The sequence below is a fragment of the Macaca mulatta genome, chromosome 7 (genome assembly GCF_049350105.2).
Source record: "Macaca mulatta isolate MMU2019108-1 chromosome 7, T2T-MMU8v2.0, whole genome shotgun sequence".
Classification (NCBI taxonomy): domain Eukaryota; kingdom Metazoa; phylum Chordata; class Mammalia; order Primates; family Cercopithecidae; genus Macaca; species Macaca mulatta.
This window is the reverse complement of record NC_133412.1, coordinates 102750219-102775611: the sequence shown is the minus strand read 5'-3', so window position 1 is coordinate 102775611 and position 25393 is coordinate 102750219. Positions and strand designations below refer to the sequence as shown.

Here is a 25393-nt window from a genome sequence, read left to right as displayed (position 1 = left end):
CTTTCTGGTTCACTTAAGTAAGATAAAAAGTAACATATTTTTTAAGTATCATCAGATATTTGTAAATCAGGTTTACTTATACTTTCATTCATGCTTTCTGCTAGTTTTTTGGCCATTTTTAAAGTGGTCTGAAACTTGATCAAGCAGGAAGAGGAGAAGAGAGATGGTTGCTGTGCCACCAACTGTAAAACTGTGGCTGGGAATAATGTCTAATGGCTGAAAGTGCAAGCTTTGTTGCATCTTATCTTCCCTAACTTTGGCTAGAGAGTTATATCTGTACTGGCATATTTATTATCTTGCATACTTTTTATTTACAGATCAGAGTGCCTATTCAATTTACTTTTCAACGTCACTATTTTTACAGCTTCTGCCACCTTTGAAGACTTTCAGATTCGTCCCCACGCCCTCTTTGTTCATTCATACAGAGCTCCAGCTTTCTGTGATCACTGTGGAGAAATGCTGTGGGGGCTGGTGCGTCAAGGTCTTAAATGTGAGGGTAAGTTATTTTCTTCCCATGCAAGTTAAATGTGTGCTGTTCTCCTATGTTTATCGCAGCAGAATTCACAATTGCAAAGACATGTAAAAGCTAAGTGCCCATCAACCAATGAGTGGATAAAGAAAATGTGGTACATATATACATATATATACGCACATATATATGTGCATATATATACATTTATTTTCATCTACTCGGTTGAGAAAATATGGTTTTTTTGTATGTGTGCATACATAGATCTATCTATATATACACCTATATATATAAGTCTATGTATATATGCACCTATTTACATAGATCTATGTATATATACACATATATACATACACACACATATATACAAACATGTATATACATTGGTATGTGTGCGTGTATGCACTCCACATTCTCTGTATCCACTCATTGGTTGATGGGCACTTAGGTTGATTACATACCTTTGCAATTGTGAATACAGTTCACAATATATATATATACACACACACACACACACACACACACACCATGAAGTACTACTCAGCCATGAAAAAGAACAAAATAATGTCTTTTGCAGCAACTTGGATAGAACTGGAGGCCATTATCCTAACTGAAGTAACTCGGGAACAAAAAACCAATTTCTGTGTGTTCTCATTTTTAAGTGGAAGCTAAGCTGTGGGTACACAGGGGCACAGAGTGTGGTGTAATAGACATTGGAGAATCAGAAGCAGGAGGTTCAGAGGTGGCTGAGGGATGAAAAACTGCCTATTGTGTGCAATGAACATACACTATTTGGGTGACATCTACACTAAAAGCCCAGACTTTACCACTATATAATTCATTCATGTACTGAAAACCACTTGTACACCTAAAGCTAATAAAATAGTAAAAAATAAAAAATAACGCATGCTGGAGCTATCTGCTTATGTTGTGCACTCTACAGTAATGTAGCAGTATCTCCCTCGGAAGTATCTTCCAGGCATTTAGGGGTACATGGATTGTCTTCTGTTCATTTCTTTAAGTTTCCTGTCTTGAACAAAGTTGGTCTGACCTGGGAGCCCTTATTCTCACATCTTTTCTCCTTTATCATGTGGACATGTTTCACCCCTATATGGTGCTCGATATTTTATCAGCCAACTAAAAATAAAATTTGCCTAGTAAGTAAGTCAGAAATTGGAATAGTAGACATTGAATACACATTTGTTGAAATGAGCAGAGATTTGGGAAATTAAACCATCTAAGTTCACTCAGCTGTTGAGTCGCGAACTAGAACATGTACCCGCATTTCTGCACCAACAACATAGTTTTATTATAATGTGGAAAGAACATTTTGAGCTGCACAATTCAAGGTACTAGGACACCATGATATAATCTTTAAAACTTGTGCAAATGTACTCTATTCTCTTTGGATTGGGAGGGCAGGGATAGAGCTCTTTGAACTTTGACAAATATAACTGAGCATTTATTATACAACCTACAAATAAGCTATCTGCAATTTTTGAACTTCTCTCTGTGAGGAGGGAAGCTAGGAGACAATGAACTGGAAGAAACTCTGCCTAAAATGTAGTTTTATGAAAATTTGTCCGGACTGCTGTGTTCTAAGTAATGGCCTCCAGCTACATGGGGAATATGAATAGTAAAAATATTGAAAGGACACTGACACTTGCCTAGGTGGGAAATCTGTTTCCAATTATCGATCACCTACCATGTGGAAACCAGCATGTGAGGTACTTTATATATCTTCTTAGTAATTCTACAAGGTTTTAGAATTACCTCCATTTTAGAGATGAGAAAACTGAGGTGAAAACTTTGTTCAAGGCCATGTAGACAAGCAAGTTATGAGACCCAGATTCAAATTAGTGTTGTCTAAAACTTGTGATGTGCTGTGATTAATATTCCTTTATGTGTCCACTCACATTTGAACTTGTGGCAGCTAAAAGTGGCTCAGATAATCTAATTTGAGTTAATTTCTATATCCCTTAAAGCCTAACTCTGTTATATCACAGAACATTTTTTTAAAATGATAACTAGTATAGTTCCTGAACTTGTGCAATAAGATCAGAATTCAAAACCCATTAACAAATGGGAAAAAAAATCAGAGAATATTCAAAAGAAAATTTGAATTTACAAATACCCTCAAGAAAAACGGAAGCTGTACTATTTTTTTGAAATTCTACTTTACACTAATATTGGAATCACTTTTTAATTTATGGCTCAACAAAAATAATTTTTATTTTCCCTTTCCAGGATGTGGTCTGAATTACCATAAAAGATGTGCATTTAAAATACCCAACAATTGCAGTGGCGTGAGGCGGAGAAGACTCTCGAATGTTTCCCTCACTGGGCTCAGCACCATCCGCACATCATCTGCTGAACTCTCTACCAGTGCCCCTGATGAGCCCCTTCTGGTAAGGCCTCCTGTTTACCCATTTCCCCATTTACATGAGAAATCTGTGGGATGATGTGATAGCAATGTCAATCCAAGACAGGGCCCTAGGAGGGAGAATGCAGCCAGGGTGTTAATGACAGTGTTTCTTCGGGGCTTGTGCTGTAGATTGGTCAGTGCCTCATCAAATATCCAACAGTTTTGAGTTTGCTTTTATCTCTGAGCTTAGGGAAATTGTAAAATATGTGAGGTTTTATCGTGGTCACAGGGCCAGAGCAGCACGAACTAATGTGTTAATGTTGCAAAACATCGCTTGTCAAAATTTGGAAACCAGAGAGATACAAAATGTTCTCTGAAGATTATTAGAGGAATCTGTGGCATGGCTGAATATTTATTTTGAGAGGAAACTTGAAATTTGCTCTTGTGAAACCATGAAAGTCTTTATGTCTTTATTGCTTGGCATATTGGCATACATGCAGGCTTATTGTCAAAAACTGATTGATATGTCCTGTGAGAAAATTAGGACTTAACACTTTAAATATTTCCATTAGCTTTAGACTGTGTGTGTGGGTGTATATATATACACCCGCCCCCCCACATGCACACACATCTTATGGATATGGTTAATATTCTTCTTTAAGAAAGTTAAATTTGGATTTTCCAAACATTCAAAACAAAATAAAAATTGTGGTAATTATGTGAATTATTTAAAATAAAAACACATTCTGAAATAGGCTAATAGTTTGAGGATTTAAATTTCCCATATTTACCCCTTCTATCTCCCAGTGGATATTACAATGATGCTTCATAATCCTGTTATTGTAAAAATCAATTCGAAAAAAATTTTGAAAATACTAAAACATTTAGGTTGAATAGATCCCTCTTGGAGTGAAGAGTGGTAATAAATTCTGAAGACATCTATAAAAAGTATAAGAAGTTATATAAATTACCTGTTTGGAAAAAAATTTTTGCTATCGTGATCTTTATATTACCAAATTTTTTTTACAGCGTAAGCCAGGAGTATAAGTCAAATGAATTATATTAATAATTAGGAAAATCCTATACTCTTTTATAGGGCTCTCTTTTAGGAGTTTTTTGTGTTTTCAGTACATCATTAAGTGAACCTAGTTGGAGAAGGCAGGTACTAAATTTCACCAATAACTAGAAGAACATATTATAACTTCGTACCTATTCAGAATGTGTATGCGTTACCATATGTTATTCCATAAAGTTCTATTAATTGAAATTATGATAATCTTACTGAAAGGTGCTTAAGTCAAAGTCTGTGTTTTAAAATAATCCTGTGTCATCTTCTCAGCTCAGAAGTTCTTTGAGTTTGAATTTTCGCAATTAGTGATTTTACAAGTTACAGCAGTTACTCTTGCTTTTAAGTATAGCTGCTGTGAGTCATGATGTTTATAAGATAGACGTTTAAAAATAAGTTTAAGAAACAAAATTGTAAATTATGCATATATGTATATAAATGTATGGTTTCTATATAAATCTAATTTAGCTTATGTAAGTATAATTTAACACAGATTTTTGTGTTTTTAAACCAACTTATTTTATTGCTTTATGTAACCAAATTAAATAACTACTAAATTATCTGAATTACTTGGTACATTACATAAAATGTTGAAATTTAATGGTGAATTAAAATTTTTTGGTAAAATACTTAAAATCTATTTTATAAATACATATTTTTAAAATTAGACTTTAACTGTGTCTGTCAAGAATGCTTGTAAAATTATGATCAAATCAGATGTTTACTAAGTGAGAAAATATTGGAGCCACAAGGCACTTTTTAAAGCTACTGAGATGGGAGTCATAAGCTTTCATAACCTTGTATAAAATGCCTTCAGGTAAACTTTAAATGAGAAATGCCTTTGGAAGTAATGTTTGTGACACTATTTGACACACTGGTTCTCAGAATCATGTTTTAAACACAGCAAAGCCCTTTGTGTCCTTATGGGGTGCCTGGTTGTCTCTGTTTTTATCCAATCCCAGAGAAAGTAGGAAACATTGGCCCACCTTGAGGAGGACACATATTTACATGTTGCCTTTGTTCCCTTTCATGTCTTCACTCCACATGGGAACAAAAGCACCCTGTTCGACCAAGGCACACTGGGAGTATCATGCCTATGTCCCTTTTCAACCCAATAACACCAATAACTATAGTTTAAAAGTTATAGTGGGTGCCTAATAAGAAGTGATATTATGGCAATAATAGTAAAACCTTTGGGTTCTATATACACTAAAGAATAATTTCCATTTCCAAAAAGAATGATGGCCTGACCCTTGTGAAGACGGCATTGCTCATTAATGCCACTAGACCATCCATTTTGCAAATCTGCCATAGTAAGTATATTTTCTCTCATATATAAGAAAGTTATATTTTCCATAAATGATCACCTATTTTGACTATAAAATTCCTTTTTCAGATACAGATTACAACATTGGTAATTCTGTTTGTTTATCCATTTGGGCACAGAAATTCAATCTCAGATTTCTCTAACGTTAAGACAGAAAAAATATTATAACAGCATAGATCACATGACAAACTTCAACTGTCATCAACTTTGGCAGTAAACTATCCATTTTGCCATCCATAAAGCAGTCCATCTTTCAAAAAATCCAAACTATGGTCAATTTATAACAGTTCTGTGGGCATGGATTTTTTTTTTTTTTTTTTTGTAAACTATCATCAGTATTAGAAGGAAACAAGAAACACTCAGCGGATCCTTAAGTGGAACACATTAATACACTGTATCATTATTTGTAAGTTTATTTATCAAATTATATCAATTTTATGGACTTTTGGGCAATTGTAGAGGAAGTTAGTATTAGATGATTCTATTATTTCTATATGTTTTACTCATCTTTTTATTTTATTTACATGTGTTCTTGTAGTATTTGGGAAAAGTCAAAGCCAATTGAACCCACACCAGGCAAGAGTTAGTCTTAGGTAAAAAGTTATTACAATATAATAATCTGTTCTAGAAGGTCTATTCCTAGGTATAAAGGAAAACTTTAATCAGATAAACTGTCCCATGAGGGACAATGATAAAAGCCGAATAAAATACGACATAAAAGAACAAAACACTATTTGAAGGCGCCCAAGAGAACCAAGGATATTGGATTTGAGTGATCACTTACAGAGAGGTCAATACACAGGGCAGCCTCCCACAGTGAAGAAGTATCCAGCCCAAAAATGTCAATAGTACTGAGGTTGAGCACCCCTGATGTAGAACAAACCAGAGAATTGCCAAACATATTATAGAGGTGCAGTAAAGACAAGGTAGCATTACATAAAGTTAAGTATAAAGTATTAAGGCAATGTGCTGTTACACAAAGACAGAAAAATTAACCGATGAAATAGAGTCCAGAAAGTATGTGCATACACAGACCAACTGATTTATGACAAGGGAAAAACTGCTGTGAGAAACGAATGGTCTTTTCAACAAACATTTCTGTGACCAATTGGATATCTACATGGCAAAGAAGAATCTTGACCCTATCTTATACCATACACGAAATCAGTTGTAGGTAGATAGGAAGCTTCTAGGAGGTAACACAGAAAGTATATCTACAAGAACTTCAAGTAGGAAAACCTTTTTTAAACAGGATTTAAATCACTGATGACAATGGAAAAAGATTGATAAATTGGGTATCATTAAAACTAAGAAATCATTTTAATCAAAATGTCATTAAGAGAACAGAAAAGTGAGTGGGAGAAGACATTTTCAATACAATATATCATATAAAAACTCATATACAGAGCACATAAAGAACATTTACAAAAAGGTTAGAAGACAGACAACATTATTTAAAATATAGCAATATACTTAACCAGCACATTACAAGGTAGACAATTAAACATGAAAATGTGCTTAACATCATTGGTTATCAAGGACTGTAAAGTTAAGTCTGTAATGACCTATGTCTGCATCAGAATGTCTGACATTGAAAGAGCACCTGTTAATAACAAGTACTGGGGAAGATACTGAGCAACTAAATGTACATACACTACTACTGGGATTGTATATTGGCCCAAACAACTTTGGAAAACTTGTTGGCAGTTATCTTGTAAAGCTGAACACATGCATATGGCGTGACTCACCAGTTCTACTTCCAGGTATATATCCAAGAGAAATATAGAGAGTTATTGACAGAAGGATATGTTATAAGATGTTTTTGACATCTTTATGCATAATAGCTAAAAATTAGAATCCAATAGTGATGTAGTCATACGATGGATTGTATGAATGATACAACCATGGAATTAATGAACTGTTGATTCACTCTACAACATTGTTGAATCCCACAAAATGATATTTAAAGAAAGAAGTCAGACAAAGGGTACATAGTTATGAATCCAGTATATGAAGTTCAAATCAAGCAAAACCAATTTATGGCAAGATACTTCAAAATAAAACTAAGGTAGGATGTCAACTGGGAAGGAGCAGAAGGGAGCATTCTAGGATGCTGGCAGTATTATATATCTTGATCTGGGCAGAGGTTACATGGGTTTATGCACATGCAAAACTTCATGAAGCTATACACCTAGAATGTTGTATACTTTATTCCATATGAATTGTACCTCAGTAAAAATGTTTTAAAATGATAATAACAATAGATCTCCAAATAGCAAGTTATAAAGTCATTGAGATTCTTCAACACAGGTCATGTGAGAAAAGAATGAAATGTTATATCATAATAATTAATACATTATGTTATAAGATTCCCATCAGTCAATTAAAAGAAAATGGAGCTATAAAATTTACATTATTCAATAATTGGAAATAAATTCTTTGGGTGCTAAATTAAAAGTAATATGCCACATCATCCTGGGATACATTCTAGTATTCATTTGCATAATAAACATTGTCACCTACAGTAGTTTCATCACAGATACAAAACTGTAATTATATGACCTTCATTTAAGGGAAACACCAAACAAAAACAAAACTGTGGTATAATTTACAACAAATTAGGAATGAAACAGGTTGCTCTCTTTTCTTTGGTGATTATAGACATTTCTGGTGATTCTAACTTGATAACAAGATGAAAAGATAGAGCTGTCTCTGTGTTTCTCAAAGTTTTTCTTAAAAATAATGGCCCCATAAAATATTCTGAAAAAAATATTGGTCAAATAAGATTATGAAATGCTTCTTGGTCCATCTAAATATTGGGCATCCTAGGAATTATTATGCATAATTAAGGGTCTAAGAAGTCTGACAGTGCTGAAATTAGTGTTCTTAAATCCACTCCAACATGGAACCCTTTTCTCATAAAACCCATTAATATTGTGTGGGAAACGCATGCACTCTGGGAAACAATAACTTAGAAGGATGAGTACATGAATGCATGTTGCATAGACCATCTTCAAATATGGGCTTCAAAAATGAAGCTGAATTGTGATGACAGCCCAGAAAAAAGATATTCAGGGCTGCTAACTGGGGAAAATACATACACTTTGGATATCAGATATGTAGATGGCAAGGATAATATCTTACTTTGGAAATGAAGAAATTGATTTCCTCTCCCAAAGAGCCAACTTTGCCATTTCTGCATGTGAATGTGCCCTAAGAATACCTGCAAACAAGGTTATAATTTTTCCCTGAAACTCATGTTTGGTTATTTTCAAATGAGTGGTTGTTGCCCTTGAGCTCTGCACATGCTTCATGTCAATCCAGAAATGTGGCAGGTATTTTTTTTTTGTATTTTTTTTCGAGACAGAGTCTCGCTCTGTGACCCAGGCTGGAGTGCAGTGGCACAATCTTGGCTCACTGCAAGCTCCACCTGCTGGGTTCACTCCATTCTCTTGCCTCAGCCTTCTGAGTAGCTGGGACTACAGGTGCCCGCCACCACGCCAGGCTAATTTTTTGTATTTTTAAATAGAGGTGGGGTTTCACCATGTTAGCCAGGATGATCTTGACCTCCTGACCTCGTGATCCCCCTGCCTTGGCCTCCCAAAGTGCCGGGATTACAGGCGTCAGCCACCGCACCCAGCCTGTAGCAGGTAATACTGGATAACCAATCAGTCTTGGTAGAACTTCAGTCTAAATGCTCATGACTTTCCAAAGTTTCTGATAAAATGGGTTAGCTGCAGATTTCAAATGAGGACTGAGGATTCAAAAAAAAAAAAAAAAAAAAAAACAGATACTAGGATTTTTCTCAATGTGGGGTTTTTTATTCAACACTGCAAAAAAATCACATTTCAAAGCTCAGTCATGCATTTTTGTTAAGAAAAAGAGTGAACTATATTGAAGTTTTGATTTGGTTTCTAGTTATCAGATAGAGCTGCCCCAAAAAAGCTTGAGAGAACAGAGATGAAAAACAACATACACAATTTAAATTACCAGTTAAGTGTTACCTACTTAATTAAGCTCTGTCATATTTTTCATTGATATTACCTCTTGTCTTTTAAAAAATCATTCAGAGTAACCTTACTGCTTTTGAATTATATTTCAACCTTGAATGGAATCAGATAGAAAATAATTATATGCAACAAAGATTGTAAAATGAACAAAGAATACACCATAGACATACTTTTCTCCTTAAAACTCTAACCCGCTATTGGACTTTCTAGGTTTGGAAACCACTGACTGCTACTGATTATTCATCAGCTTATTCTTGCTTGCAAGCATCTAACAACTTTGTATCATTTGATTACTTTGATGACCTTTTTCTTTCTTTTCCCATTGAGAATATGAATTATTGTGAAGAAAATCTAATCTTTCACTTAAAGGTCAAAAATGCTTCATTTTGACTGTAATTTATTTTCAATAAGGTGAAAGAACCATCGTTCATCACTGAGACCATGACAAGTAGAGTTGTTTTTTTTTTTTTTAACATCTACCAACTCACAACTGTAAACTATTTTTGCAATTTTTACTTAGTGTCTATAGTTCCATTTAAATATTAAATGTAGTTTCCAACTCAGATTCTCTGTAGTTATAAAGACTGATTAGTATAACATTTTGCTTTTCTTTTAAAACATGCCTATATGAAACATTATTGAATAATGTGCTTTACTTTCATCCAATAACGTTTTCCTGTCTTTTTCTCCTTTGATTCTGCACCTTTGCCTGCTTTTTGCTCTTACAACTTCATGTTTCAGTCTCCTGTGAGTCCTGGCTTTGAGGTAGGTACTAATGCTACCTGGCACTAGAAATTTGCTTCACTATCTTTTTCAAACCAGCATATTAGACTGACATCAGACAATTGTCTGTGTTGACTTTATGAGAATAATCAGGTCAAAGTTTAGCTCAAAATTCAACACATTGACCCACAGAAAGCCCTCAGGTTTTCCTTGCTTTTGTGGTTATGTTTAACTTTTCACAGTCCCAATAAGCTGAAGGCCAATGAAGTCATTAGAGTAATAGAATTAGGTTTGTCAGGTCAAATTTTGCCCTGTGACTGCTTGATTTCATAACATTGGTGTTTTTTTAATGAAACTGAACAGACACGTTGAGAATAAAGAAGACTACATCAGCCCTCACTTATACGACGTTATGTTAAATGAATCGCATGCACATCGGAACTATGTCCTAATCCCAGGTACCACAGAGGCCTCCAAAGTGAGGACGCCATCCCAGTATATTGCCTAAAGATGGCTGTAACTGCTTATTTACAGTTCTTGAACTTACCTTTTCAATAAAGCATCTTTCCATCCTTTTGTGTTATCACAATCTATTGTTTTTTAAAAATGGTATACAAATGGAAATGTCAGTCTCTCAATCAAGACAGAAATTATATATGGAAAAGACACAAATTTCCTTCAAAAAAGGTTTTAGTTAAGCCCCCCTCCAAAATTGGCCTTTTTTCTATCTTAAGCAATGAATTATATGAACATAGAGGAGAAGTATTTAGGTCAAGTATTAGAGCATACAACAGTGCTCTTCTTGTGATGGTTTGTTTTGGTCAGTTGACTTGTGAATGTTTAGTGTCTTTTATTTCTGTATCTTGGTCAATTGAGAGTTGACATACTGTTATTTTCCCTCGTGGGACTATAAATTTTAAATATTATTATTAGTATGCATTCTAAGATGGATTTGTTAAGGTAACTCTAACAAAGGAAGCTAATGAAAACACAACTAGAACATGTTCTGGGTTAATTAAGATTGATGAGTCAGGATTTCTGATTCATAAGCTACAGGATGAAGACATCTGCTTCAATAATAGTAAATTTCTATTTTTGGAAAATCATTCTTATTCAAAAAGTGTCCTACTTAGAATAAGTCCAGTGTGAAAGCTAGGTGAGTGTAATTTTTATAGTCTTGTAAATTTGGTTTGTAATTTAAAATGCCTTCTAGACATAATTTTAAATGTGAATTAGTATCTTTCCCTTCAGATAATCCTTTGGGCATAAAGCCAAAGAAGGACGGGAAACATTTTTCACTTCTTTCTCCCACATTGCAGTTGGGAACAGATTGCATAAAGGAGGACTGAAGAGTAGTCTGATTTTCTGTGCAAGTCGTACAAATTAAAAGCAACCAGGCCTTCACAGGCTAGCTCCTGATGGAAATAAGATGTGTTTTCGGCATGAGCTATTTTTCTTGAACTTTGTTTACGTCTAGTTTGTCAAAAAGATAACAGACTTTTCTCTTTATAAATGTCTTGGAAGAAACTGATGCATAAAATTCGACCAAAATTTCTTCAGAGAAATGTCTTAGTGACAGTTGTGCAAGTAGCAGAATGGTTATAGAAACCTGGCCATTGCTCCATGTTCAGCATGTCCTGGTCAGTTTACACTTTTATGTCTGTAACCCTGAGGTGCACAAGTATGCAAAAATAGATAAATTATCTGCCTTCATGGAGCTTGCATAGGTAAACCATAAACCAACAAGTAAATACAGTATATGTCTTTGTATAAGCTTCCTGGTATTATATTACAATGAAATATATTGATTTATGTAACCAATCTCTCCTCCTGTTTCCATTTTAAATTTGAAAATAATGCAAAAAATAAGCATCTCTACGTATTTTTTGCATATTTGTAAAAGCATTAGTTAATTCTGAGTAAATATTTATTTGGCCAAGCACAGTGGCTCACACCTGTAATCCTAGCACTTTAGGAGGCCGAGGCAGGCAGATCACTTGAGGCTAGGAGTTCAAGACCAGCGTGGTCAACATGGTGAAACCCCGCCTCTCCTAAAAACATACAAAAATTAGCCATGCAGGTGTCACACACCTGTAATCCTGGCTACTCAGGAAGCTGAGGCATGAGAATTGCTTGAACCCGGAGGGCAGAGGTTGCATTGAGCCGAGATTATGCCACTGCACTCCAGCCTGGGTGATAGAGTGAGACTGTCTCAAAAAAATAATAAAATAAAAATAAAAATTATTTACTGAATGAGTTAGTAGATAATATTATTATAATCCAAATAGGTTATACTGCTTTTATTTTTTTAAAAAAATAGTTATTCAAAAGTGTAAAAGTTTACATTTTTAACTCTACTAAAAATGGTATATGAGAGTTTCCATTTCCTTAGATGCTTCCCAACAACAGGTGTTGTCAATATTTTAAAAGGCTTTTCCTCGCTGCTAATTTGAAATATATATAATCTGTGCCTAACTATATATATCTTTATTGGAGAGAATAAAGGCTTTTCATACATTAATTGACCATTTGTGTTTCAGCTGTGGTGAATTGCCTTTCCCTTTTTCCATTGAATTGCTTGTTGGTTTATAGTCTTTATGTATTGTGACTGTTATCCTCCATCAATCTATGATCTGTATGTTTTTTATGTCTTTTCCCATATTGATTTTTTAACATGGAGAAGACATATTTTCATTCATTTGCTTACCATATAGAGACTTAACCATATGGAGACATGTTGAAAATAAATCAACACGGCCAGATTAAATATAATATTTTTGTCAAGCGATTGACGAGAATGATCTTTTCTTGAGGTAAAAGAGCTGAAGTCAAAGTAGAAAATGAAGCAGAATTTAAGATATTGGATGACTTTTGTGACCATAGGATATAATTGACGACACAGCATTTTTTACATGACGGACTTAAAAAAAAAATTAAATAGCTTTACTAAAGTTATCTTAAATGTTTTTCAGTGACTTTAAGGTGTTATCTACTAATTTAGCTTTGAAGTTAGAGAACTTCTTTTTCTTGGGATTAAATGAGAACTTCTTTTTCTTGGGATTAAATGCTTCTAGCCTAATCTTTTTGGTTATTCTTAACATTCAGGCCACCTTACAGAAATTATTAGGAAATAAATCACTCATTCTAAAAGGTTTCTCTGTGTTTGACCATTTTATATCCTTTAATTTTATGAAATTTGGACAATATTCAGTTTAACATTTTATGTGAGGTTGCATATTTTCTAAATAACAATTTGCCATAAACTGCTATTATTTTCATACAGGTTTACTGACTCACATGTAATTAAGACACGGATTGTACTAAAATGAGTGCTAGGCTGCATACGTTCATAGAAAATCTCCCCTCAAAAATGATTCATTTAGTTACTGTTTTCATTTATTTAAAAAATGAAAACAAGAGAATACAGCATTGCATTTTCTATCTATAATTAGATATGATCCTGATACATTTTATAATAGTCAAAGTAGTTTCTTTTCAAATATGCAAATAATGGACAAAAAGCTATTTCTTAACTATGATGATATTTACTGCCCAGGTGAACATTTTCCAGGATATTTTTCAATGTAGTGAAAGTCTATTTAGAGGTAGAGACTTACCTCTCGTGTTCTGGAATTCCAGGAATCCTGGTGATTTCTCTGAATTAAAAAGTCATTTTTCCATTTAAATATGCACCATGACACCCATGTAGTACATTTGCCAGATATTACACATTTTCCTTTGATGATTGTATAAACTAGTTTTTCAAATTCAAACCTGGGCAATATGTACTTTCAGTGAGGAAAGATGTCCAAAAATTTTTTAACCAGAACTTCCCTGCTTCCTGAGACTGTGCAGTAGTGAGTTTCTGGGGAAAGTGTCCTTTAGTAAAATGAAGAAGATTGTGAGGCCTGCTTTGAGTTACTGTTACGTGATTTCATTCCACAAGCCTGGCTTATCATATATGTCCATTCTTAAGTTTGTTCATGCTCTGAACAAAACCTTGCAGATGTGTGATTGTAAATGTGAATACTACTAGAGAGTTCTTCATGAACCCTGCTGGGAGGGGCTGGCATCATATACCAATTGCCCCACACTTACTAATATGTAGGTCTTAAAAGCTATCAGATTTTTAGTAACAACTCTGAAGGTCCTGTGCAACTCTCAGGCAAGGTACCATGACCTCCATAGCACCCCTGACAAGACACAAAACAGAGCCTTCCACTGTTACGAAGCACAGGCATTTACTTAGTGGGCATCTGCATCCATCTAATGTTCTAGGCTGGGACAGATTTAAGTCTCTTCTCCCTTAATTCCTGACTGCTCATAACTTCTGAACTGCTACCTGAGTAATATGAAAAAAAGGGCCAGGCACGGTGGTTCACGCCTGTAATCCCAACACTTTGGGAGGCCAAGGCAGGTGACTCACCTGAGGTTGGGAGTTCGAGACCAGCCTGGTCAACATGGTGAAACCCCATCTCTACTAAAAACACAAAAAATTAGCTGGGCATGGTGGTGTATGCCTGTAATCCCAGCTAGTCGGAAGGCTGAGGCAGGAGAATCACTTGAACCTGGGAGGTGAAGGTTGCAGTGAGCAGATATCACAGCCATTGCACTCCAGCCTGGGCAACAAGAGCAAAACTCTGTCTCAAAAATAAATATATAAATAAAATAATAAATAAAAATATGAAAAAAGGTTACTTATGTTCACTTCCAGAGTTTATATGTCCTCATGAATGTGCCTACCCAGGAAAAAAAAAGAAAGATTTGTATAGAAGAAATAATAATGAGAAGGAGAGAGGAGAGTGGAAGATTGGAATTGGTGCTATAAATTAGACTTCTAGAAACTAGGGAAAATTCAGCCTTTAAAATATTTGTGTCTTTTCACAAATATTTAGATACATTATTTTACTCAACCCCTTAGACATAGTATTCTGATACTTGATTTAATCTAATCAGATGAATTCCTTCTTGCCTTCTCAAAAAGAGTGACGATGTTGCCATTTTGATAATAAATATAGTGAAATGTAAGATGAGACAATGTCTGGGAATTATGAACAAATATGCCTCTTTCTCTAAATAGCCAAGTGTTTAGTGGTATCTATTTTTGTGTAGTCATGCACTGAAAATATCACTTGAGTGATATAATTTCATTGAGTGAGTGCTTTTCTATATTTTTAAAACCCAAAGCTTTTTGGGGGGTGTGGGATAGATAGAGGAAAAAAGTCTCTTATCTTTTGTCTCTTTCTCTTTTGTAATTAAGTTGCATTAAAATATAGTCTTTGGTCTTACCATGTTGTTTCAGAAGCACATGAGCACAGACACACACAGCACTACCTGTTTGACATTGAGTGTTATGGGCTAGGATTCTATAATGTACTATTGAAGTAGAAAAATTAAAGAATTGATTGTCCTTGTGAAATAGAAAAAATAATAAAAAGTTTAGCTGTAATAGGCATTGGTGAACCCCTTGAAGTAAAAGTTAGAAAAGAATATTAACTGCCTTTCTGTAGAAAGTGTAAGACACCTTATCTCTTTCCCACATATATTGTAAGGTCTGTAAGTTTCTCTTTTCCTTCTTGCTGTGCAGCTGCAAGGTCACAAAATAGATAAGCGTAAGTTACAAGATGTGTAAGCTGAATCTCAAGAATGTTACCTAATGATTAACTGCTTTTGTTCTTGCTTCTGTAAGCCTGATTCCTGCATCACGTAATTCCTGCCAAAAACTGCTTAAAAGGCAACTGCTTTCTTTGTTTAGTGCTCAGTCTTTCAGGACGCATGTCCACTAAGCCAGTATACACCTTAAATAAACTCTCCTCCACCCCTGTTCAGTCTCTCTGGCCCCTTAATTCCCTGCAACATTTCTGATGCCAAAACCCGGGACTGGAGATGGCAGATTTCCGTCTCCTTTGCCTGTGAGACTGAGGCCTCGGGACAGGGGAGACCTGGGAACCTTGGTGCCAACGGGAGAGCTTCAGCTCGAAAGGGGATGGGCCCTCCCATGTCCTGGTGCTCTTCCCAACAGTGCAATGGAGCCTGTACAGGGGATTCCTGGATGGTAGCAGGAGCAGCACACAGACATCTGAACCGCGGTAAGGTTTGGGACCTGAGGCAGGACCTGTCCCTAAGGACAGAAGGGAAGCCTGATCACCTCCAGGGGAGTGACAACTAATCTGACCCAGAGGGGCTGGGGACAACGAGAGTGGCTCATTAATTTGAATGAAACTCACACCCCAACAAGACAGGACACGACAGTGGCTTGCTAAGTCAGTTAGGAAAAGAAAACTGGAGGTGGCGAGAGTGGCTCGCCACCCCAACTAGGAAACTGGAGGTGGCGAGAGTGACTCGCTACCCCAACCAGGAAAGGGAGCTGGAAACAGGAAAGTGTGTGAGTGTGTGTGATAAAGACAGTTCCAGAAGGAACCAACGTGAGGAGTGACATGTAGAAGGCTACAGGTCTCTTAGTAGAGGCTGTATGCTTTGAGCAAAGTGTAAGACCAACTGGTCTGATTGGTCTAAAAAGAAAGGAAAAGTGAATGTGCTGTGTTGTTACTGGGAGGAAATGGGAGGAAAATCGTCAAAACCCACTCCATTGGAATGCATATTAAAAATCTTTGAAAAAGGGCTTTATGGGAAATTAAAAGGCCAAGTTAACCCCTCAAATGCTGAAAACTCTGTATGAATTAAAATAACCCTCTTTTAATGTCGAATGACCAGCCAAAGGCACTATAAATAAAAACAAAAAACAATGAGCCATGTATTTAAGGTAATAACCAAAGTCAAAAAACAGTCAAGACATTCAAACCAAATTTCCTTACATTAACTCATAGCTAAATACAGCACTGTTTAGCACCTTATTACAAAAGTCTTGCAGCTCAAGCCAAAAAAAACCAACTACATTAGCAACTACAAAAATAAAGTAAAAACTTCACCAGTAAACACAAAATTAAAAAAAAAAAATCCCAAAAACTTATAACACAAACCAAACCAAAAATAAAAACTTCACCGGCAAACACAGAGACAAAAGGAAAGCCACAGGAAAAACCAGTTTTGCAAGAACTACTTGAGGGAATAAAGACCCCTCCTCCTTACAATCCAATTTGCCCCCCTTTACCAAGGCTAACTGCCTCTAAAAAATCAAGCTCAAAGAAATACACACCCCCAGTATCACCTGGGAAAAAACAATCAAAACTGCAAGAAATTAAAATAAAAGGCTCAAAAAATCAGGCAGGCCATCCCAAGTCTGGCCATGCCAGAGTCATACAAATAACTCTCAAGGAACAAAAGGACCGCCCCTGGGACCCAAATAAGGCAGCCCAACTACAGCAGCTGCAGAGATACCAAAAGATACTCCTGCAAAATTTAAGAAATGGCAAAAAAAAAAAAAAATCAATGTACAAAAAAATATCAAAGGTGCTTCAGGGTGCAGATAAAAGCCCCATCCAGGCCGGGCTCGGTGGCTCACACCTGTAATCCCAGCACTTTGGGAGGCCGAGGTGGGAGAATCATGAGGTCAGGAGATCGAGACCATCCTGGCTAACAGAGTGAAACCCCCATTTCTACTAAAAATACAAAAAATTAGCCAGGCATGGTGGTGGGGCCTGTAATCCCAGCTACTTGGGAGGCTGAGGCAGGAGAATGGTGTGAACCGGGAGGCAGAGCTTGCAGTAAGCCAAGATCGCGCCACTGCACTCTAGCCTGGGCGACAGAGCGAGACTGTATCTCAAAAAAAAAAAAAAAAAAAAGCCCCAGCCAGTTTTATAAAAGACTTTGTGAGGCCAGCACATGGTAAACACAGTGTCTATAAGGCAGGCCCAGGGAAAATGGTTAAATTTGCTCATGTCCCAGTTCAAACCTGGAAAAAGTAATCCCCAGATTCACATTTTAGTGAATGATTCTTGTCTTTCGATAATTTCAAGACTCTAATAAAAAGCTTTATAATTATAGTTAAAAGATGTCTAGTTCTCCCTTGCCTCCTGCCTCTATTAATCAAAAGTATCCAGTCAACTGTAGAGGCAATGGTAACAAAGCATACTACTACTCAAATCATGGCCTTAACCAAGTACGTACCGGGCCTTGCCTCAAAGAAAATATGTACCCACTCAAAAAAAGCCAAAAAGTTGTGGTGCTCTTTATTAAACATCATTTACACAGAGCACCAAAGGGGGGATTGAAGCAGAAAAGTTAAAGAATTGATTGTCCTTGTGAAATAGAAAAAATAATAAAAAGTTTAGCTCTAAGGCATTGGTGAACCCCCTTGAAGTAAAAGTTATAAAAGAATGTTAACGCCTTTCTGTAAAAACTGTAAGACATTAATTAACCTTATCTTGTTCCCACATATTTTGTAAGGTCTGTAAGTTTCTGTTTTTCTTCTTGCTTTGCAGCTGCAAGGTCAAAAAATAGATGAGCATAAGTTATAGGACATGTTTTTCCCAAGGTGTATAAGCTGAATCATAAGAATGTTACCTAATGATTAACTGCTTTTGTTCTTGCTTCTGTGAGCCTCATTCCTGCATCACGTAGTTCCTGCCATAAACTGCTTAAAAGGCCACTGCTTTCTTTGTCTGGTGCTCAGTCTTTCAGGACACATGTCCACTAAGCCAGTGTACACCTTAAATAAACTCTCCTGCACCCCTATTTGGTCTCTCTGGCCCCTTATTTCCTGCAACACTATAAAGTTATCCTTATGGGCCATTTTTGAAGGGAGAGGCTTTGCCTTTGTGGCCTAGGACTGTGTTTATGGCATACTTTCCCAGCTGTTCGATGTCTCCAAGGCAGCAGTAATCAATGCCACAGTCTCTTTTCAGACTATTTCATTCAGCTTTCCAGTGAGATCATAAACTCAGGTCAAGTCCCTGTCTCTTCAGGCAATGTCAAATACTATGGGAATACTTACCTCTAACATTGCTGTCCTTGGTTTTCCCACATAATCTGTTTACCCTCCATTTCACTTTCTGACACTTAAAGCCCCAAAGTAGAAGTTGACATGCAGTTATATTCTTCCTCACTGGAAATGTACATGTAATTTGCCACAATTTTTGAACAATTCTGGTGCTTTCCCTGCAATGGGTAGATCACTTAAGAAAATATCAAGGTTCCTGGCCGGGCGCGGTGGCTCAAGTCTGTAATCCCAGCACTTTGGGAGGCCGAGATGGGCGGATCATGAGGTCAGGAGATCGAGACTATCCTGGCTAACACGGTGAAACCCCGTCTCTACTAAAAAAAAAAATACAAAAAACTAGCCGGGCGAGGTGGCGGGCGCCTGTAGTCCCAGCTACTCGGGAGGCTGAGGCGGGAGAATGGCGTAAACCCGGGAGGCGGAGCTTGCAGTGAGCTGAGATCCGGCCACTGCACCCCAGCCTGGGCGACAGAGCGAGACTCCGTCTCAAAAAAAAAAAAGAAAAAGAAAATATCAAGGTTCCTTTACCTTTCATTTTGGTTTACTTGAGAAGAGTGAGGCAATATAAAAGTTAATGTAACTTCCACGATTACTTTAGCACTCAGCAAATCTAGATCCCCTTGTATTTTAGTAAGAGATCATATATATTATTACTTTGAAAGCTTTCACAAGTTGCTGCATATGTTAAGATATGGATTCTCCACGGTATAACACAGTATCTGTCACCGCTAAGCAGTGGGCACATATTTTTTTTACTTGCCCAGTAGCCACCCTTTTACTGTTATGAAAAGGTGTTGATTAGCTTTTATTTATTATTCTATATATTTAGGATATTTGACAGGTAGCTCAAGGGATAATCAGAATACCACCAAACAACCTGAAACTCAGCAAACACCCTACTCTCTACTGCCTGAATTATAGTGCCTGGAAACATGTTCATTCCTATATGAACTCCATTTCTCAAGGGGTTTCATATTTTTCTGTTGTCAAAGAACTCTGTGCTGGAAAATCCCCACTCCTGTGTGAGAGGTCATATATTCATGTAGGTGTTGTTACAGATGACTGTGTGGGGTTTTTCTTTCTGTTTTGTTTGTTTGTTTGTTTTTTGCTTCAGAAAGTAGCCTCAGACTGAGTGTTCACAGCGATGTTTTCCTGACAGCAGGTTAGGTCATCATCCCTAAGTGAGATGGACAGTTTTGAAGTACAAAAAAGAAATCTCTGGACAGTTTGCAGATTGATGGGACTGAATTGTCCTGAAAGATTCTATCTATCTATCTATCTATCTATCTATCTATCTATCTATCTATCTATGTCTCTATCTATCTATCTATCTATGTCTCTATCTATCTATCTATCTATCTATCTATGTCTCTATCTATCTATCTATCTATCTATCTATCTAATTTTTGTGGGTACATAGTAAGTATATATATTTTTGGGTTATAAGAGATATTTTCATACAGGCATGTGGTGTTTAATAATCACATCGCAGTAAATGGGGTATCCATTCACTTCAACGATATGTCCTTTGTGTTACAGACAATCCAATCGTACTCTTCTAATTATTTAAAAATGCACAGTTAAATTATTTTTAACTATAGTCACCTTGTTGTGATAGCAAATACTTGGTTTTATTCACTGTGCTATTTTTTTGCACCCATTAGCCATCCCTCCTTCCTCCCCACCCCACACACGAACAAAATTTTAATTACTAATAATACTCAACATAGTCATGGTATGTCAAGACTCACCTTGGGGTCCATGCAAATGTCTTTTCTTCAGGAAACCCCCATTCTGAATGACCCCCCGCCTCCACCATGAATATGGTTTATCTTTCCTTCAAACTTTGATATATATATATATATGTGTGTGTATGTGTGTGTGTGTATATATATATATATATAAAAGCACTTATTCTTTGTGACACAGTATTCCAGAAATTGATGATACAATGATGAACAAAATAATAAAGATGCTGCCCTCCTGGAACCTATATTCTGTTGAAGGGAGGCAATAAAAATCCAGTAAACAAATAGGTAAATGCAGTTGCATGCCGCATTAATGACTTTGGAGGAGACAGGATGATGCGAGAGAGTAATAGAGTATGGAGTGGGAGTAAGCAATAAGTTAGGTGGTGTGGAGGCCTCTCAGAGAAGGGGTCATGGAAACTGAAATCTGAAGAATAAGGAGGAAACCATCTATGAAAAAGGGAAAGAGTAAATATAAAGGACAACAATAATAACAGTTATGCTGTGCCTAGGACTGTACTGGCTAGTAAACTAATTGGGCACAGAGCATGTTATTTCCTCATTTTTATAAGTCCTGAAGCCTCTGAATTGAACTTTCAGGTAAAATTTTCCCCAGGAAACACTTGCTAAATTCGATAGATCCATCTCGATGGCAATAGGAGAGAACTGTCTTAAGCTGTTACTCAGCACTGTTCTTTGAATGATAGTCCAAAATGCTAGATCTTGAAACTTCTGGGATAAAAGATTAACATTGGCTTGCGTCTATTTTTGCATAGTTATGCTAGTATCTTTTAAGCATAATAACACCTGAATAGGAAAGTAGGCAGCCAACTGAGTGATGTTTATGGAATAGCAGCCCTTTATTCCACTAGTTACCGTGTTCTGGAAAACATACATGACTCAGGTCCTATCATCTAAGCACAGACAAGCTGGTTAGAAATCTCTTCTGTAGGTCAAGGTTAAGGGGTTCATGATATTCTGCATTCCATTTTTGGCACATAAAACACACTACTATCTGATTGTTCTTGTTGTCTTATTGTCTCTTTTGTCGTCCTGATTGACTGAGAGGAAGAAAATATTTGCTGTTTTCTATATTAGCATAAAATCAAGGAATGTGAGAGCGGGGGAGTATCAAAGGAGAAAGGAATCATTGTTATCTGGAGCAAAACTACCTGAATTCATAGTTCTGCTACTTACAAGTGTGTGATCTTGGGAAAATGATTTAATCTCTCAGTAATTCAGTTTCTTTAGGTGTAACATGGAGGTATACATAAATGAAATTGATGTAAAGTGCTATAAAAATAGTTGTATAAAATGTATAAATAGTTGTATTTATAGTTTATACATGAGGTATAAATAAATGAAATCTATGTAAAGTGCTATGAAAATAGTTGTATAAAATGTATAAATTATTGTATTTATAGTTTATTTATACATGAGGTATAAATGAAATCCATGTAAAGTGCTATGAAAATAGTTTGGCATATATGAAGGTCTCTGACTGAACTAGATAATGATAGAAAACACTTCTTATAACCTCAAAGATCTCCATTTGAACTAGATTTAGTCCCCAGATAAACTGACAGGCACAAAGTTTTTAAATTTCTTTTTTCAGTTGCTAACATCTGGATCAAGTTATTTTATAACACACCTACATTCCCTGCTTCTTTTGAAAAACTAAAAAATCCATCAACAATGGATTTACATATTCACAGGGCAGCTGTTAGAACTAATTGAGCTGTAGCCATCCCTTTTACAGTGACACTGTCCTCTCCAAATTATTATAGTCTCAACCATTCCCCATTGCATCCTTGATGCTGAGGACCACCCATTAATATGAACAGCCTATTAAGTGTTGGAGTTTGGTAGCAGAAGAGTTTTGCACAGATTTTCATGTTGAAGTCGGGGCGAGGAGCAGGCAGACAAGTACAGAACATTTGCAGTGGAAAACATTCCTTAGCCAGGTGTCCTCTCTTAAAACTGAAATCCTGTAAAGCAAGTATGTCAGTGTTACCGTTTATGTAACTTTAAATTGTAAAAATCTTTTAGTACAGCCTGTATATTAAATATTTCTATTGAAATGTCTCATGAAATAATCTTATGCATTTACTTCTTGAAAACATATATTTATCTCAGGTGAAACTTCTTACTGTTTGTCATGAACATTGTTCTTCCATAGGAGCTTATTATCAAACGATTCAGACAAATCCATAAAGAGATATTCGAGTGTATGCTAAAGTATTCTCTTTCTATTTCTCTTTAACTTAAAGGGAGGTTGTCTCCCAAACTCCAGACACAGTGAGTGGCTGTGAAATGAATTTTCATTAACACACAGAAATATTTTAATAATGCACACATTTTCATTTGAATCATTTTTTATTGTCAAGTGACTTTTATCTCAGAGAATTTTATGTTTGATTTTTTTACACAAGTGACAATAAACAAACCACAAGTAAAGGCAACTTTTCTTCTGTGTTTTCTAGCTTAACTCATGAAGAGAGTTCATTTTGAACTGCTAAGTGGAATATACCTTGTTGGGAAATTATTTCAGTCCTGTTAAATGTTTAAAGACGTGCTGGCAGTTGGAGTTTCCACAATGTCATCTAAGCAATCATTTCCTGGGAAGGTTCCAAACTTGCTGAGTCATTAATTTAGCACACTAGGTTAAAAAACAAATTCAGTCTCTAGAAGAGCAGGATACATTGTCTCTCTGAGTAGGTGTTCAGTGCACAGAGTTCCAGCTTTAGCAGTAATTTAAAATGAAACACTTGATAAAAGAATGTTAAAGATGTTTTGTGAAACCACAAACTAAAAAAAAAATTGATCTCCGTAATTTTTTTTAATCTCTATTCCTGGCTTTAAAATACAACTTTCATCATTATGTTCTCATATTATCTCCCATGCATGATGTGTTAACTCTTACACTTCTAACACAAAAAATACCTTTATATTTGTCATTATATATAATTTGTCAAATCAAATCATTTATATGCATCTATCTCAATACCATATTACAGTGATGTCAATTCTTACAAAAGTTCCACACCTGTAAGTTGATCCAAACTCCTCCAATTCATAGAACATATGGCTAATATAAAAATATAAAATTTTTAAAAATGCATTCTCTTATATGTGTTTCCCATAGTTATAGAAAACGAAATTTTAAATGTGCTCTTTAAGTTTTGAGCCATTTTTTTCTCTGAACATATTAATGAAGCAGAATAAAACAGACGTTCCAAAGCATTTCAACTTTCCCTCCTCTTCTCGCTAAAAAAAAATCATTCTGCAGATTTTTCAGGTTCACCAACTACATGGGGTCAAATTGGAATAGGAACTAAGAGTGAAAATTAATTTAAACACCATTTAGTTAACCTAATAAACCCAGTAAAACCTTCAGTAGTGTTGATGGGTAGGGAAGAATTTTCACTTTATTGTAGTTAGCTTTAAAGAAAGGTGTTATTTAAAACTCTAAAGTACTGTGCACATTGTAAGTAAATATAAAAGTAAGGCAAGAAAATGTAGTAAGTTAATGAAGAATTTGAATTTTATTTATGTATAATAAAGTTTTTATAACATATACACTTGGTATATGATGAAATCTCTTTACTTTGTATAATAATGCATTTCATGCAAAAATTTCCAGTTATTTCTGTCAACATTATGATTCAAATTACTATCTAGTTTCCTGTTGAAATTATCTTAAAATCCAAAGATCAATGAGATTTTTTTTAAAGTATCATTTCCTTTAAAACTATTAATTTCTGAATTTTTGCCTGCTCTGTAGCTTGATATATTAAACAAAAACATACTGTAGTTATGCTTTATGGTGTACATGCCTTCACATAAAACTTCACATAATAATTGGAATTTTATATTTTTGCTCAAAATAACAACTGGTTATTAATTATTAATGACAAAATGTGTCATTGATTCTGAAAATCTTTAAGTCTTAGTTTGTGATCACATCATTAGAAATACTTTCGCCAGCTGGGCGCAGTGGCTCATGCCTGTAATCCCAGCAGTTTGGGAGGCCGAGGCGGGAGGATCACCTGAGGTCGGGAGTTGGAGACCAGCCTGACCAACATGGAGAAACTGCGTCTCTACTAAAAATACAAAATTAGCTGGGTGTGGTGACACATGCCTATAATCCCAGCTACTCAGGAGGCTGAGGCAGGAGAATCATTTGAACCTGGGAGGCAGAGGCTGCAGTGAGCCAAGATTGCCCCATTGCACTCCAGCCTGGGCAACAAGAGCGAAACTCCATCTCAAAAAACAAAAATAAAAGAAGAAATATTTTTAAAGGGATGATGGCAGTATTACAGAAAGGGTGGTTCTTAAACATTTAGGTAAATATTGATAAATATATATTACAGGGTAATGGCCTTATTCCATAGCCAGTTGGTTTTTTTAATAATCTGTTATATATCAACAAAGTCCTTGTTTTACATTTTTGATTGAAGGAAGGATAAAAACCCTACAGGAAATCATCAGATAATGACACAGTTTTTCTTTTTTGTTTTCGCACTTTAGATTTGCCTCGTGTTAGGGAAAGCACATGCAAATGTGTGTGTATACACTCCCAGAAACATAGAATTGAATAATGAAAATAGAACTTCAGACAGCTTCTCCATGCTCCCTTTCCCAAGGTGTTTGTTATCTAGTAAAATTAAATGACTCAAACAGTCTCCTTCCAGCAGTAAATGAATTTCTACAAGATAAGTTACTATGCATGCACCCTGTGTCAAGATTTAAAGCTTTACTTTTTCATTTAGAAATATGGGCCATATTG

General features: G+C 35.8%; 1 protein-coding gene across 4 annotated transcripts in view; it reads left to right on the top strand.

Annotated features, from left to right (window-relative positions):
• PRKD1 (protein kinase D1) overlaps positions 1-25393 on the top strand; it is a 365670-nt gene that overhangs the window by 276174 nt on the left and 64103 nt on the right. For 2 of the 4 annotated variants that reach the window (XM_015143473.3, XM_077938769.1), the window contains 3 exons: positions 365-496; positions 2717-2877; positions 9979-10002. In XM_015143473.3, the coding sequence (XP_014998959.1) occupies positions 365-496; positions 2717-2877; positions 9979-10002 (317 nt within the window). The remainder of the gene's footprint in view (positions 1-364; positions 497-2716; positions 2878-9978; positions 10003-25393) is intronic. The other 2 variants (XM_015143474.3, XM_077938770.1) reach the window with 1 other exon arrangement.